Consider the following 16,999-nt stretch of genomic DNA (forward strand, 5'->3'; position numbering starts at 1 on the left):
GGCACTGGTACGCAACGTAAGTTACAACATGAAATCCACTGAATATCTTTATTACAGCATATTAATGTTTAAAAAAAAAAAAGAGTGATATTAAAAGTTACATGTGTGCCACATTAAAATAAAGATTAACACTGCCTTCTAATCCTTAAGGAGATACATTAGTTATTTATACACTACAGCACTGTTCAGCAGTCTGTGGACAAACTGGAGAACGGCGGCTTTCATTTAAAATCCACAGGACCAATTGGAGCTCGAGGTCGGGGTGTCAAACATAAGGCCTGAGGACCATAATGGGCCCGGCAAAGACTTCAATGGACGGCTTTGGAAAAGATTGCATAGATTTGGAAATTTTTACTGTATTTTCATAAGTTTTGCAGCTTTTTTGACTCACACAGACCTCCCCCATTCATACCACACCAAAGCAGTTAAGTAACAGATTCCTGTTTTTACACTATCAACCAAAAAAAACAAAAAAAAAAAAAACGTGGGTCCACAGTTTAACAAAAGAGTAATTAACAAAACCTTTACGTTTTATAAATACAGGACAGTCTGGGCAACGTGCTACCACTTTTTCTGCAATTTTACACATTTATCATGTAGAAAAACGATCATGTAGTGTTGAATGTCAGGGATTAAATGTTTACTTAAATGTTTTTACTGGTCTGGTTCTCTTCAGATCAAAGTGGCCCGCAGCATAAAATGAATTTGACATCCCTGATTTAGGTAATTGCCTAAAAAGGCTCTACTTGTAAAGTTTCTTTCTCCAGAGGGGGGACACAATATGTTGCTAAATAAGAAAAGCAAAATTAATTAACAAAATTCTGCAAAATAAAGGGTGCAGCGTTGTGATGCTAATGAATGAAAAGGGTTTAAATACATTTTTATATTATACAGATCCAATAAACACTCAGCTACACAAACAACTCTTCTTCACAGCCAGCGGTTCCTCTTATATTAAACTGCTCAGTAATTCTACATTTAATAGAATAGTGATGAATCATTTCCCGGGCACAGACAAAAAACAAACAAACAAACAAAAAAAGCAGACCGCATTAAATGCAGCTCAAACTCCTTTTCCCTTTTCGTTTTATACTCTTTTATAAAATCTTTGAGAAAAGCGTTTATGAGGAACTTTTAACTCGAGACGTCAATTGGATACAGCCGCTGATAGGAAAACGAACATTTCTCAGCTTATTCTCAGTTGCACTTTGCCCTAAAGGAGCAGGACCTTTGTATACATGTGTACGTCACATCCAGGAGTCCAAACTGTTCGGACGCAACTTTACTGATTTTTTTTTTAAAGAAAAAAAAAAAAAAAAAAAAAAAAAAAAAAAGGAGAACAACCATCTTTCAGGGGAGCAGTTTTTGGGCATCTGTGTTTAGGCGTCAGCTCTACACTCTCTACATCTCTACCTGTGTTAACGTTGCGTATCATTTCTGTCTGCAGTCAGTTCTGCTGGCACAACAGCGCCCCCTTGTGTCTGAGCCGCTATCGTTTCCTGTCAGCTGAATCAGTCACTGCTTTAGGTCACGACACCGTGAGCTCAAGCGAAAACAACAGACTGTGCCCACGCTGTACACATACATGGAGTGTGTATATATTCATACCACAAAGGGAAAAGATCAGACTTTCCTCACCATGCTTCCCCCTCCCGCTTCAAGTGTTTTCCAGCCTGACTCATGGTTTTCCGTTGATGCAGGAGTTCTTGCTGCGGCTCAGCCAGGACGGCAGGAGGCTGCGTGGTCTGGGCGGCCGGGCGGAGGCCTGCGCGAGGCGGATCATTCGCGGCGAACGCCACACCTTGATGGTGGAGTCGTCGCTGGCGGACAGCAGCAGCTCCTGGTCGGCGGGGCTGAACGCCACCGAGTTCACCACATCGTCGTGTGCCAGACGCGCCAGACAGATGTTGTAGTGACGGTCCCAGATGTAGCCGTGCTTGTCCTCGGCTCCACTACAGGTGAGAGATTGGAGGGTAAGTCAGAGCGGTTACCGAGCGTTTGATTTAGTGTGTAAACATTTGCAGTGAATATCAATTAAAACTGACAAACACATGAATACGTTTACTTTACTTTGAAATAGATCAAGGTAGTCCCCTGTGAAGCTGGAGCTGTGTGTGGTTACGCAGCGCTTTTACCTCATCAATGTTTCAATCAAATAAATCGTGAATAGTGAGTTTAACAAAACTGTGTTATACATATTTCTATTAAACCACAGAGTTCAGAATTTGAGTTATTCAGACATAAACATACAATCACAGCCCACAAACCCCTTAAAACAACAGCATATGATTATTAATATTTATCTATGAACACATTTTATTTCATTTATTTCATTTGTGTTTATCTACTAGGTTTTTTTTGTCTTTTATTTATTCTTCTGTACACCACTTTGGTCCATGTGGTTGGTTTCAAGTGCTTTACAAATAAACCTGCTATAGTATCGTGTAGTATGGTACAGTATGCGGTATCGTATTTCCCTAAAATGCAAAAGATCACCAGTTTGGGACTAGGAGGAGACACCAACCGAGTCTCAGTTGTGGGTTTCTATCTTGTGAGAAATCTGAAGCAAATCAAACTTGCTGATATATCGGCTGTGGATCTACATTTTGTCTTATAGTGATAATGGGTGTCACTTCACTGCATCTATGAACCTTTGGTCTACCTCTTTTCTTCCTGCCTGGCAACTCTTCAACATCTACTGTCCGTTATGCCCACCATCTCTCCTCCGTACATATCCAAACCAGCTCAATCCGAGCTGTCCCTCTATCCTTGTCACTCTCAACAAAAATCTTCACATGCCATGGGAAATATTTGTTTTTATATAAGTAGTGGGGGAATAATATGGACAGTAAGTGGAAAATCTCTTCATGACAGCACCCATCATACTGAACAGATTCTTCTCGGTTTCGAGGGAAGATTTTGTTTCTGCTTCATTATTTTCTTTTTGCTCAAACTCACGACTGACACGTCCTGAGTGTAAACCTTAACATCCGAAAGCAGCGTCTTCATTCAAACGAGCTGTCTGATTACGGTTTTAAATTCTGACACACCCCTGTTACTAGAAATAACGTCATGTACAACTGACACACTGTGACGCACTGTGCCAAAACGAAAAAAAGGGAATTTCTTACATCCTGAGCAGTGAAATGGTGAGCACGTTTACCCAACACTGCAGTATCGCTTCCTTTTCTGTTGCCCAGTGGAGAGTGGCTCAAGTGTGAAAAACTTCTGTGTCTGAGGAATAAAATAACAAACACACCTGGCAACAAAGTCTCTGCTGACGTCCAGGAAGATGAAGAAGCACTCATCGTTGGGTGTGAAAGCTCGATGAGCGCGCAGGCTTCTTCTCTCCTCTCTCAAACTCTTCAGGTCAATCACGTGCAGGTCGATCTCCTCGGCGATGGGGGGCGGAGACATGGGGTCTGAGATCACACATCCAGCTGGCCAAGCCCGGCTATTAACATACAGGTATCTGACCAATGACAGAGGAGAAGTGATGTTAAACTAAAAAGCTGATACAGGATCAAATAAGCTCAAATGTTTCTCATTTAATTACCTGTGGTCTGGAGAAAGGCCCATGCCAATGATGTGACCGTGGATATCAATAACATGATCCAGGGAATCAAAAAACTCGTCTGAACTTCGCTCTTCGCCGAGAACAGGACCCGAAGTGGTCATCTGTTCAGGCCTGATTCGCTTAATGCCTGGAAAGTGAAAAAGGAGCTTCCAGGTGAGAGAGGGTTGGCACAATTTTGAGAAAATATCGCAGCGTTGCTGAATAACTTTGTTTACCTATCTGGTGAGGGGAGTATGTAAGGCTGCCGGTGGTGAAGAGTAAGTACGTTTTGTCTTCCTCCCCAGACTCGGACGGCTCAGTGAGGCTGGGGTCAGGGGGCTTCGTGTAGGCTCTGCCCATCAACTGAGCCACCTGGGTCTCAATCTCCAGCTCCTTCTGCCCCACGTTTTTTCGGCTCTGGGAGGAAGAAGGAAAGTGCAACAAAAGAAATTGAATTTAAAAAATGAAAAAGCTAAAAAAACAAAACAAAAGCCAAACAGATTCTTTACATGTATAACGTGCTCCAGTCCCGACATGGTCGGCTGAGGGAGACGAGGACTGGGGAGGCCGTGACTTCTCGCTCCCCTCTGGCACTCTTCCTCCTCTTCTTGCTCCTCTTCTTCCTCGCTACCGGACGTTGCCAAGTCAAAGAGGAGAGGCTGGTGGTGGTGCTGCCCCTTCTGCCTTCGGGCCTGAGACTGAGCTTCATAGTCCAACAGCAAGTCCGGGTTATCGTGCCGCCGACAGTGGGCCACCATCACCGTGCGAATGGTGCTGGCGTTGATGTTCTGGATCTTGAAAAGGCGCTTGACCACGTTGACGTTCTCCGATTCGATATCCTGTTGCAGGAAAGGAACGTTTATTTTTTGTTTTTCCCCTGGAAACCCACCGCTGCACATGCTCACATATATTCATAACCACGAGCTCCTCGATTTTATTGAATTTGCTGAATATACGCAAGATTTTAGAGATGTGTGAGTCTGTGCTCCAAAACAAGAGCAAACCCACAGAGCACTGCCATATTAAAATTAAATAGAAACAAATATGTTTACAGTCTGCTGCTTTGAAAAAAAGAAAACAAACCAAATTTCTCAGAGTTATTGAAAGAAACCAAATGGATTAATACCTCACCAACAGTCTTTGATACTGAAAAAGAAAAATAACACCACCTTTCTACTAATGTGTGGATGCAATCTTTGTTTTCTCAGCTGTTGGGAGGTTTTTCCGCTCACGGTCATGTAAGCACCTACTTGATAACACACAAGATCCTGTTTTCTAGATCCTCCTCCTCACTTTCATAACCTGAGCCTTTAGTTTCTCTGCCCCAAAACTTTGGGATATGCCTACACCGGATCTCCGGACCATAAATCCCATGTATTCAGAACCGTTCATTATGACATGGCCTTAGTCTACAATCTATTGATCAGTTTTTACAGTTTAGTGGTTTTATGTGTTTTATTATCATTTAAGCGTGTATATGTTTTTAATTTCATAGACTAATGTAAGCTGTCTTTGAGGGCTTTTCATGATCTCAAACGCATCTTACAATTAGTTGCTTTCTACCTGTGCAAACACACTCTAGTTAGACTCACATGTTGACAGTGAAAATAGGTTAAATCAGGGGAAACACACATTTTCCACTCGACTACACATATTGCTCATTTCCTCCTTTATGATAACTGCATGGCAGATTTTATAATAATAATATCAAGGCTACAGTCTATGGTCTCACCTGGAAGGCTTTATTGAGCCAGAGCACAGAGCAGGATGTCATGTTGCCTATCCAGTGCAGGTTTCCAGATATCAGGTGGGTCTCATTCAGCCAGCAGCCAAAGACATCATAGGGCTTGTTCCTGACCCGCGACAACAGCGTGTAATTTTCTGTAGCAACGCATCGAATGGGGAGAGCGTCACAGAGAACACATTAATGAACAAATGCAGCTTAGACTAGCACGTGACGTTTTAAATGACTTGTCAGTTCGATGAGTAACCCTGAGCATAACCTCATAGTTGGAGAGTTGGATAATGAAGTTGGGTGAAAGCTCTTACACCATAAAATGTGACCAAAAATGGCATTTAACATGGAAGTTCATTCAGAAATGTAATCATTAATCGCAAAATTTTAAAAAAAGTATTTTTTCCTTCTTTGAGCCTGAACTATGTAAATCAAATCAAGCTATTTAATGATGTTCATGAGGTTTCAAAACCAATTTGGAGTATTTCATGGTTCCTACCTAGACTGATGACAGCGATTTCTCCTGATGACGAGTGGTGTGGTCCCAGGTAGACACCCGAGACGAGCAGCAGGCTGTCATCAGCGTTGAACTGGGAGAACTGGGTGTAGCCCCAGTTAAACTGCCGCATGCTGGAGCTGTGCACCAAGGAGATATTACCATCTGGCCGCTCAGTGTCCCATAGCTGCACACAGGAAGAGAGAAGATGTGAGAGAATGTGCAGGATGGATATTGATAAGACTTTAGAGAAACCAACGCCACATCCATGGCATCTGAGGAAGAGCCTCAGAAAGGAGAGACATCTAAGGCAAGAAGAGGGGTCCCTATTTGCCTCCAACTCTCTCAACAACACCAACGACCAGGACAAGGGACCACGACCTTCCCCAGTCCCCCAAACCCCTGACAGGCCATCACCCTCCTCCCCCTCCCTTTCTCCCTCCTCCCCACACCTGAAATTCACTGAGGAGATGATGGAGCGGGTCAATGCTGGGCTCAGATCTACCCCCCGTCCCAATCCCTTTTTGTCCCCCATAAACCCCCCACCAGAGCGGCCAAAGGTTCGCCATCGAGCCCCACCCTCAACAGAGCAATCGAAGTCACATTGCCCAGCCTCGCCCCCCTTAGTTCCTCTTCATGCCCTGTCTCCGCAGTCTGATGCGTGATGTGTGAAGGGTCCGGGCTGTGAGGATTATGGCAGTGATGACTTTTCCCAGGAGAAGCTGGGACCCTGTTTACTAGAAGGTTTTAAAATTTCTGTACTTTTAGGTGACAGGAGACATGTGGCCTGGTCAAAACACAGAGAGCTGCACTCTAAAAGATCTTTAAACATAGTAAACATACCTTGTGTGCCACAGACTGCTCCCAAACACGAGGGGACAAGTAATACCTCTAAAACACTTAAGTTGGCTTTATTAAACATTAGATCTCTAGCTGGGAAAACATTTTTAATTAATGATTTAATCACTGAGCACAGCCTTGATTTTATGTTTTTAACTGAAACTTGGTTGGACCAAAGTAACAGTGGAGCTGTTCTCATCGAGACGACCCCTCCTAACTACAGTTTTATCAGTGAGGTCAGGGCGAGCAGGAGAGGAGGAGAGGTTGCTGTCTTATTTAATGAATCATTTCAATGTAAGCAGCTGTCTCCTGGAAGTTTTCAGTCTTTTGAATATGTGGCTTTACAGCTGAAGGCCCCATCCAAAGTTGTGTTTCTTAATGTTTACAGGCCTCCCAAATACTGCACAGACTTTTTTAATGACCTTAGTGAACTGCTGTCTGTGATCTGTGTTGATTTTGACTGTGTAATTATTGCTGGGGATTTTAACATTCATGTGGACAACCCTCAGGACAAAGGGACTAAAGACCTGAGTAACACTCTGGGCAACTTTGGGCTGACTCAGCATGTAACAGAGGCCACACATAATAGAGGACACACTCTTGACCTACTGATCTCCAAAGGCCTGAGCATTTCAAAGGTTACTGTGTCTGATGTGGGCCTGTCTGATCATTACTGTGTTTTCTTTGAAAGTAAAATCTCAGCCCACACAAATATATCAACAACAGTGATCACAAAACGGTGTATAACTGAACACAGTAGTGCAATTTTTAACCAGGTCTTCCCATTAACACCTGACCTGCCCAGAGGGTCAGTCAATGAGCTCGTCAATAGCTTCAATGCTAACATGTTAAATGTAATGGACACTATTGCTCCCATTAAGGTGAAGGTTATCTCTGGAAGGAAAAAGTCTCCATGGAGAAACTCCACACTGGTGAAAAATGAAAAAAGAGAGTGTAGGAAAGCTGAGCGCAGATGGAGAAAAACAAACCTCCAGGTTCATTATGACATCTATAAAGAGAAACTTCACAATTATAATTTACAACTGAGGAGTGCAAGGAGGTCCTACTTCTCTGACATCATCACTAAAAACAGCCATAATGCTCGGGTCTTATTTTCTACAGTTGACAGGCTAACAAACCCTCCTGTGTCAGTGGCAGCTGAACTTCATTCGACCATGGCCTGCAATGACTTTGCCAAATTCTTCACTGAAAAAATCCAAAAAATTAGACAAGCAATTGGTACATCAACAGCAGATCCAGGATATGTACTGTGTCCACCAAAAAACTGTTTAAACACCATGAAACAGTTTCAACCTATTAACAGCAAAGACCTGGAGGACATCTTAGGTCAACTGAACTCCTCCTCCTGCTGTTTAGATGTCCTGCCAACAAGTTTTTTCAAAAAGGTCTCAAAGACTTTGGAGTCAGACCTGTTACAGATCGTCAACTTTTCTTTATTATCAGGTGTGTTTCCAGAATCACTAAAAACTGCTGTAATCAAACCTATACTGAAAAAGGACAATCTTGACAAGACACAAATGAACAACTACAGGCCGATCTCAAATCTCCCGTTTTTAAGTAAGATCATTGAAAAAGCAGTTTCTCAACAGCTCAGTTACTTCTTAAAACAGAATAATTGCTACGATGCCTTCCAGTCAGGTTTTAGACAGAACCACAGCACTGAAACCGCTCTGACCAAAGTGTTTAGTGACATATGTCTGAATACAGACAGTGGAAAAATGTCAGTCTTAGTTTTACTGGATCTCAGTGCAGCATTTGATACAGTTGACCACAACATATTACTCAAACAACTGGAGAACTGGGCAGGTCTTTCAGGAACTGTACTAAACTGGTTCAAAACATACGTAGAAAACAGGAAATACTTTGTATCAATAGGTAACTTCACATCTGAGCAGACAAGTATCACATGTGGAGTTCCCCAAGGTTCCATCTTGGGACCCCTTCTGTTTAACATCTACATGCTCCCACTGGCACAGATTATAAACAACAACAAAATAAACTATCACAGCTATGCAGATGACACACAAATATATATCACAATGTCACCAGGAGACCGAGGCCCTGTACAGGCTCTTGGTAAATGCATTGAGGAAATCAATGACTGGTTGTGCCACAATTTTCTCCAGCTAAACAAAAACAAAACTGAGGTAATAGTCTTTGGCGCCAAAGAAAAACGATTACAGGTCACCAGAGAACTTCAATCTATACATCTAAAAACCACAAACCAGGCGAGAAATTTGGGTGTAGTGATGGATGCAGACCTAAACTTAGAAAAACACATTAAGACAATAACAAAGTCAGCTTACTATCACCTCAAGAATATATCAAGGATAAAAGATCTGATGTCTCAACAGGACCTGGAAAAACTAGTCCATGCATTCATCTTTAGTAGGCTTGATTACTGTAACAGCATCTTTACAGGTCTACCTAAAAAATCAGTCAGACAACTACAGCTCATTCAGAACTCTGCTGCTCGAGTCCTCACTAAGACCAAAAAAGTGGACCACATCAGTCCAGCTCTGAGGTCCTTACACTGGCTGCCTGTCCGTCAGAGGATAGACTTTAAAGTTCTGATGCTGGTCTATAAAGCTCTGAATGGTTTAGGACCAAAATACATCAGTGACCTCCTGACCCAGTATGAACCTTCCAGATCCCTCAGGTCATCTGGATCCGGTCTTTTATCAGTTCCCAGAGTCAGAACCAGACACGGAGAAGCTGCATTCAGCTTTTATGCTCCTTATATCTGGAACAAACTCCCAGAAAGCCTCAGATCAGCTGAAACACTCAGTTTATTTAAATCCAGGTTGAAGACTCACCTGTTCTCAGCTGCATTTGAATAAAGCACCAAATCCACACTTTAAGCTTAAATTTCAAAACTTACATTTAACTACTGATTTTATCTACTGTTCTGATTTTATATACTGTTGTTTGTTTGTTAATTAGTTAGTTAGTTTGTTTGCTTGTTTTAATCAATTTTAAATCATGCTTTTTATTTGTTCTTGTTTCTAATGTCTCTGTAAAGCACTTTGAATCACCTTGTTGTTGAATTGTGCTATACAAATAAACTTGCCTTGCCTTGCCTTGCCACTATCGGTTTTGCTCACAGGGCTGAATATTTAGCAAGTCCCTCGTCTATTCTTGGTAATATTCTGTGAGAAATAAAAAATGGCCTATGCAAGCTTTCAGCATCACCATTTCTATAAAAACTTCTTAGAGCACGAAACTTTTTGACACTACTCATCATTTTCCTTGAACCACTGCAGTCACAGATGAGACTGATCACTGTTAGACAAATAAATAAAAACCAACATAATTTTTTTTCTAATTAATCACGACTCTACGAACAGTATTTAACCAAAAAATAGAAATATTTTGTCCCAGAAAGTTGACTCTGTTCATCTGGATGAAGCGTTTTCAGTGGGAAGCGCTGGATGATTGAGCAGGAATCATGACTAACTCTCCACTACACTTCTATTCGTCCTCTCAACACTGTATTTTTTTCTTTGCGTGATGGTATTGAGTACTTCAGTTGTGCCATTGGTTGTCCACTAATTTCCGCGAGCACTGCTGCATACTTTGCACTTTATGGCCTGGAGTAATACTCACTATGTATTTGGACAGCAAGACATTGCTGCACAGGTAGTCAGACATTTTTCCCTTACTCTGTTTGCACTGTTTGTGCAAGTTGCCACTGATCTTCTGCAACAACCCCCCCAGATGAGTAAAATACCTAAAATTGAGTAAAAGTGTCCCCTTGTCCTCCATAGACAATAAGAAACCTCAGCAGCATATCTTACCTTAACAGTACAGTCTTTTGAGCAGGAGGAGAAGCGGTGACCCCGATGAGAGAAAGCCAGGTGAAGGACTTGGTCGGTGTGCTCTCTCAGAGTTTGAACCTCCACACAGGGGATGCAGTCAAACAGACGCTTGAACTCCCTGTACCACGATACAGCCGCTGCACACAGGCAGGTTTTGGAATTAATGAGAGAACATTTCAGCAGTAACTAAATTCCTCTCAGAAACAAATAAATAATAAAGATATTTACCAGGGTGCCGGGGTACCAAGCGGGGAATGCGGTAGTAGCTGTAGAACAGCTCCCTCCACAGGAACTCATCTCTGGAGACAGCCAGCCACTGTCGGCAGGTCAGACCAGCTCTCAGCACAGCATCATGGGGCAGACGCAGAAAGATCTCCAACACCAGGCTGTCCGGCAGAACTGGGCCACACTCCATCCTAACATCCTGAGTAACACGCACACACGGGTATAGTATAGTGCTGTGCAAAGGTTTCAGGCACAAAGTATAAAAGAGCCAACTTTTTATGAAGCTTTTTGGTTTTGTGTTTGAGCAGTCTGTGTCTGCATTCAGGTTAAAAAAAAAAAAAAAAAAATCTGCTAGGATACCAAAATAGGGAACTCATTTGTCGATGTGCATCTTGAAATCATCAAAACAGGAAGTCTTGTCTCAGATATCTCTGGCCCGGAAATATTGACCATTGTCTCCAGAGGGAAAAATTAGCTGATGGATTCCCGGACTGCTACATATTAGGTGATGATGATTAATTAGTCCCTGTTGTTGTTAGAAAAATTAGCAGCAATATTATATCTCAGGGTTTCATCTGAATATAAGCCATTCTCTGACTAATAGCAAAGAGGTTTTGGCCAGAGAAAAACCACAAGGACAATGATTAAAAAAATAAATTTTTAAGCACTTTAAATGAGGTTTGTGGAGTATTTCCCAAGAGGTAAGAGATGGGGGTACACCCTCAACAGTCTACACGTCCGTAAAGTAAACTTAAAATATATTTTTGATCATTAAATGGTCAGAAATGGCAGGAAAATGTACAGAATTGCAACTTTATCTTGACCAATCACGCTTATCTATGTGGTCTAACTCCAAAAGCCCATTTTAAGCCAGGAAGGAAACTGGACAGTTTCTGTGAGCTTCTTTCAACTCCAAATTAAAGCTGTCCAAACAAATATTTTTATGACTGCACATTTATAATCCTTTTTATGTTATCCATGTGAGTATATTGCATTTTATATTCTATTTGCTGCATTTTGGTTGAGATTCAACCAAGGATAAAAAACCTCATTCACTGCTTTATAAAACACACAATGTAAAATAAAGACATCACTCAGGCTCCATGAGATTAACTCCTATTCTGACTCCAGTCAGTTGAGATATGACTGAAATTCTATTTTTATTATTTATTGCACGAGCTATAAAGAACAAATACAGATCCAGCTTCTAGCATTAGCGTTTTCTGTTCATTTCAGCTCAATTATAATGAAAATTTCAGCTACACTTTTAAAATAAAATAACCAGTCAGGGTGCTGCAAATTTTGTGGCTCCACCATTAATGAGATTATCTGAAGCCAGACAGCTGTTGACAGCTGTTGCAGCGCAAAGACAGCGGCCCATTAAAGACATCATCGTGATGTCAGTGAACCTACGACCTGCCCTCTTCCTTAAAACCTGCTTTATTTGCAGAATTTTGAAAGGAAGGGGGAGCTGACATGTCGAGTCCTCTTCACAGCAGCTGGAACAGGGCCATGTTAGCGTGGCATTTCCTTACATCACAAAAGTGCAAAACGGAAAATTTTACGTGAACTGAGTTTTTAAAAATGTGATCGACACCCTCTCCAACTTTGGAGTAAACGTCCCCAGCTCTTCCGTGAGGGACCGTCGTGAAACGATGACCTAACATGGACATTTTATGTCGGGTACTATGTTTACAGTGAAATCAAAGCAGTCTAGCCTTCCTCCTCACAAACCGGACATCTGTAGAAATACGTTGTAAGTAATAAACGTTTGTATTTGTTTGCCAGTCTAAATTGGAAAAGAGTTTCGTTTTCAGCTACTGCAGAAGACTATGTAGCTAGCTTTAAGCGAGCTAACTTATTAAGAATGCAGCTAGCTGTTAGCTGACATTTGTTTTCAACTTTTAGCTGCGCCCGGCAACACTCAATATTGACTGCTAGCTGCTAATTTTACAACTAAAAGCTTTCGTTGACTAATTTAAAGAGCCTCGCTTCATACAGGTTTAATGACACAACCCACCTGCTGGATCAGAGTATGTTGGAGAGAAAAATCCAACGGCTAGCCAGCGCTAAACGCTAGCCACAGAAAATGACAACAATCCTGCAGCAGCTACGAGACGGACAGACGCTACTAATAGATGGCAGAATAATCGATACACACACAGAGGAACTTTAACGTATGCAGTCCGACAGAAGAGTTCGGAAAAATTGATTTAAAAGTCAAAAGTAAAGATAAAGAATAAATGTTGTGTCATATTGAGATTACTAAAGCAACTCTATTTTATTTAACTGCATAATCGTTTTCTTCTTCTTTCAGCTTCTCCCTTTAGGGGTCGCCACAGCTGATCATCTGCATCACTCTAGTATCCTGTTATGTCACACCAAACCTCTGTATGTTCTCCTTCTGTGGTCGTCCTCTTTTGTTTGGCAGCTTCATCATTAACATCCTCTGCACATGTCAGCCTTGTCTTTCTAATTGTGTCTCCAAACCCCCCAACCCGCTGAGATACTCCTCCAATCTTAACATCTCAGGTCTCACTGTCATCTTGTAAGCCTTTGCTTGCTGCTATCTATCAGTCACAAGTCAACCCTGACACTCGTCTCCACCCACCTCCACCTTTTGTCTTCACCACTGTCTCCTGCTCATTCGCACACATGTATTCGGTTTTGCTTCGACTGACTTTTATTCCTCTTCTCTCCAGAGGACACCTTCACCTTTCCATGCTCTCTTCCATCTGCTGTGACCGTTCATCAACTCCTCAAAGTCCTCCTTCCACCTTCCTGACACACACTTTTCTCTCTTTCTTTCTTTAATCACGCAAAGCTGCTGCTAATCCTTTCCAGCTCGATCCCTCTGTCTAACCAATCGATGCAAAATCTTTTGTCTCCTTCCTTAAGACATAAAAGTAACTTCAACAAAGTTAACTCGGCCTGTTCAGCATTTACACTTAGGATATTTTATGACTCATATCATCATCATCATCATCTCCAACTCTGAATTTGATATGTTTAGTTAGATGAGAGACAGAGAAGAAAACTCAGTTTCTGCCAATAGACATAACACTTTTTTTGGGTAGTTTTTTACTCTTGTTTATGTTTTTTTTTTATGTAAAGTGATGCAACACACACAAACAGACATACACAAATAATGTGATTGTTTTGATGAATGCAAAAAGAGAAATGCAAAAAGAAAACTCATAAAAGAAACTGTTCACTTTATTTCTCCAACATTGTTTCAGCTCTAAGATTTATGTTGACATGGTGACGTTGGATGGAAAATTAAGAAAAAGCTGATGGAAAACTTTTTTCATATGTGTGTAAAAATATACACCACCCCTATAAAAAGCCATTTTATTAGCATCAGTAAATTATCTCATTTTCTTTTCTTGCCCATGAAGTAAGCAGACAATGGAGAAATGAAGGGCAGTAACAGGAGTGGTGGCTCGTGGTAAACTGACACCCCAGTTGTGTACTGAAGCCTGTGTGACTGAAAAATAGCTGAGTCATTAGGTTGGCACTGTCGCTGCACATATAACACTGACTACTGACCAGCTACACAAGATCTGACACCCCAAGACTGACCAGTGAAGAAAACACTGACGTGGAGCCATGCTGTGACTGATATGTTCTGGTAAGATTTTAAATTTCCCTAGATTTTTTCCTAAAGTTTTAAACATAAAGATTTATTAATGAATATATTTATTAATTAAATAATGTGAGTAATGCATTTATTTTTGTTTAGATAAGCAACATTTTCACTGCTTTTTTTATGTTTTATTTTTTTAATGAAATAAAGATGTAAAACATAGACATGCATCCTGGGTGAATGTGTTAATGGCATATGTCAATGGAGCTTGCAAAGGAAAGCGTCTGGACTTCTTTAAGTTGCTTGAAGACGTTTCACCTCTCATCCGAGAAGCTTCTTCAGTTCTAAGGTCAAATGGTGGAGAGTCCCAGATATAAACCTAGTGGGAGTTTCCCCCCACAGAGGGACAAAAGGACCCCCTGATGATCCTCTAATCGCCTGAGCCAATGGTCAGTGGTCAATGGTAACTTTATGTGTGAAACTGGGCGTGGGTTCCAATCAGCCAGAGTTTCGGGTGTGTTCATTGTGAAACCTGGCCCCACCTTATGCGAATTCCTGAGGTCAGATGGGCCAGGATGTGAGTGGGCGTTAAGGCGTCTGGGGAGGGATCTCAAAACTGGATTATAGATGGCAGAGAGTTGGTGTCGTAAACCCCCACCTCTGTTCAAAGATGGTCGCTCACAGTGGACATAGATGGCTTCTTTCACTCCTCTTTCAAACCATCTGTCCTCTCTGTCCAAAATGTGAACATTGGCATCCTCGAAAGAGTGTCCTTTATCTTTTTCTTCAAGCAACTTAAAGAAGTCCAGACGCTTTTCTTTGCAAACTCCTTTGACTACGATGACCTGGATGACTGAGAACCTTCACAGACATATTGCTGTTAATGACATATGTTACACCTGATAGGGATCAGTTTACCTGCTGCACCATTATCTCAGCAGAAGAGGCTAGGCTAATGCTGCAACAGATAACAGACAGATAAAGTTTCTGTCTTTATTTATAGCGCTGCACAATGTGGCTGCCTGGGTCGTGTCTTGCTGTTGCTCCTCAGCAAAGGACGGGACATCATCAGGAGAGGCATACAAGTGTAAAGGTGTTCATCATTGGGTAACATGGTATCATTTCAGAACAATAATCTGCAGAGTTGTCCTAAACATGCTGTTACTTACCTCGTTCTCCAGGAAAGCAAGTGTGGACAGTGTCTGATGATGCAGCGACATCCAGTCAAAAGCCTTCCTAATTCCTCTCAGCGGTGCGGAGAGGAACGACAGCCACATTTTCTCCACCCGGACACCCTGCAAAGTGTTTAATCTCCGCTCTGGTCTGACTTTGTGTTGCTCTGTGCTTGTTATAATGATGACTTATCTAAAAACTCCTGTTTGGGAAGCTGGATAATGTCTGACAGCTGACAAATACAGCAGCATCAGTCAGGTCATCATGTCACATCATGACTTTAACCAATAAAGAGTTGTGCAGGATGTTTCATTTTGTATTTCCTGGTGTGTTTCCAGTAAAGTAGTGATTTCTAGTATTTGTCAAAAAAAAAAAAAAAAATGAAAAGAAAAGAAAAGAAGAAAGACGATTGCTCGTACAAAGTGAGGCTGCAATCAGTTTTCAGTAAAGTGACTTTTATTTATCGAGCTAAAAAGTGTCACTGACATAAAAATTGTCTTTTTCTAGAGAGATCTGGCCAAGAGTGGGGCAGAAAATGCAACAAATATAAAATAACAGTCGTATAAAAATATCTGAAGTGGCCAAAAAGAACTGGACTGGTTATAATAGAGAGCACACAGGAGTTACAGTAACAGAGAATCATATAACCCCTACAGTCTATTTACCAATATGAGCAAAGATAGCACATAAAAACACACAAAATGACCTTTTTGTGAAACCATCTCTTCTCTCTAGTGTCTCTGGCGCCATCCTGTGGAAGAAACTACTGTTTCAGGCTGTAGGACTTGTTGGGGATCAGTCTGCTGAGCGTGCAGGATTATAAAAATATTTCCAAGGTTTATGAAAACACCATGGCAACACAGGAAATATGCACTAATCATAAAAACACGCCAACTACTTGTTAATGGGATTACACCAAATATGTTAAAGTATCCATGCCGGTCAGTACTTTAATACTGTACACTGCATATTAACTTTTTATTGTTAAAATTCAGCACCTCATCTTCTGATAACTGACCATGATGAGGCAAATGATCAATAGTGGGTTATCGACACTCTTAAGGGACAACTTCCACTGGGGATTAAACACCAGGGGCTCTCCACCATTTGGTTTTAGAATTGAAAAAGCTTCTTGGCTGAGAGGTGAAACGTCTTCAAGAAACTGGAAGAACTCCAGTCGCTCCTTAGATGCCCATCTAACTACTTATAATAATGGTTATGATGCAAAGATTATTACAAGTCCAGGCCAAAAATGATGAGCCAATGAGCTAGAGAAGTATCTACGTTTTTGAACATTATGTTTCATCCCTTTTTGCCTCCATTTATATGTATTTAAAAAAAAAAAAAACACATGGGCAACAAACACTCCAAAACCCAGAGACACAGACACAGCCAAAAAAGCTTAATCCTGAGGCACACGCACCATTTCAGAAGAACAACTTCACTGATTTAATTCACTAAATTCTTCTCCTGCATGCTGACGATAGGGAGAGGACTCAAACCAATATCATTTATTCTATGTTTCTATTTTATATGTTGACTTTCCTTT

General features: G+C 41.4%; 1 protein-coding gene and 1 long non-coding RNA gene across 8 annotated transcripts; one reads left to right on the forward strand and one right to left on the reverse strand.

Annotated features, from left to right (window-relative positions):
* Positions 1-1,314: 1,314 nt before the first annotated feature.
* Positions 1,315-12,862, reverse strand: fbxw5 (F-box and WD repeat domain containing 5). Its single transcript, XM_086300818.1, has 10 exons — positions 12,712-12,862; positions 10,695-10,890; positions 10,446-10,603; positions 5,791-5,974; positions 5,289-5,437; positions 4,066-4,395; positions 3,793-3,973; positions 3,557-3,704; positions 3,260-3,472; positions 1,315-1,952 (listed from the first exon to the last, which is right to left on the reverse strand). Exons 2-10 carry the CDS (start codon positions 10,879-10,881, stop codon positions 1,679-1,681), a joined length of 1,824 nt encoding a protein of 607 aa, XP_086156944.1. The 5' UTR covers positions 10,882-10,890; positions 12,712-12,862; the 3' UTR covers positions 1,315-1,678.
* Positions 12,149-15,754, forward strand: LOC147326003 (uncharacterized). Of its 7 annotated transcripts, none has more exons than XR_015130396.1 (5): positions 12,149-12,447; positions 13,009-13,082; positions 14,090-14,322; positions 15,281-15,370; positions 15,459-15,754. It is a non-coding gene; the product is annotated as an uncharacterized LOC147326003 (long non-coding RNA). The 7 variants fall into 7 exon arrangements; XR_015130399.1 differs by lacking the exon at positions 12,149-12,447 and adding an exon at positions 12,463-12,917; XR_015130395.1 differs by having other exon boundaries at positions 12,693-14,322.
* Positions 15,755-16,999: the final 1,245 nt, after the last annotated feature.

Source organism: Aulonocara sp. 'chitande type north' Nkhata Bay, linkage group LG7 (genome assembly GCF_057382095.1).
Source record: "Aulonocara sp. 'chitande type north' Nkhata Bay isolate Kocher_YH1m ecotype deep benthic linkage group LG7, A_spYH_male_GT1.1, whole genome shotgun sequence".
NCBI classification, from domain to species: Eukaryota; Metazoa; Chordata; class Actinopteri; order Cichliformes; family Cichlidae; genus Aulonocara; species Aulonocara sp. 'chitande type north' Nkhata Bay.

Coding starts and splice junctions, on each gene's coding strand:
- fbxw5 (XM_086300818.1), bottom strand. CDS start 10,881: ATGGAGTGTGGCCCAGTTCTGCCGGACAGCCTGGTGTTGGAGATCTTT. Junction 3,974..4,065: donor GACTGGAGCACGTTATACAT/GTAAAGAATCTG, acceptor TCTTCCTCCCAG/AGCCGAAAAAACGTGGGGCA. Junction 3,705..3,792: donor ATACTCCCCTCACCAGATAG/GTAAACAAAGTT, acceptor TTCACTTTCCAG/GCATTAAGCGAATCAGGCCT.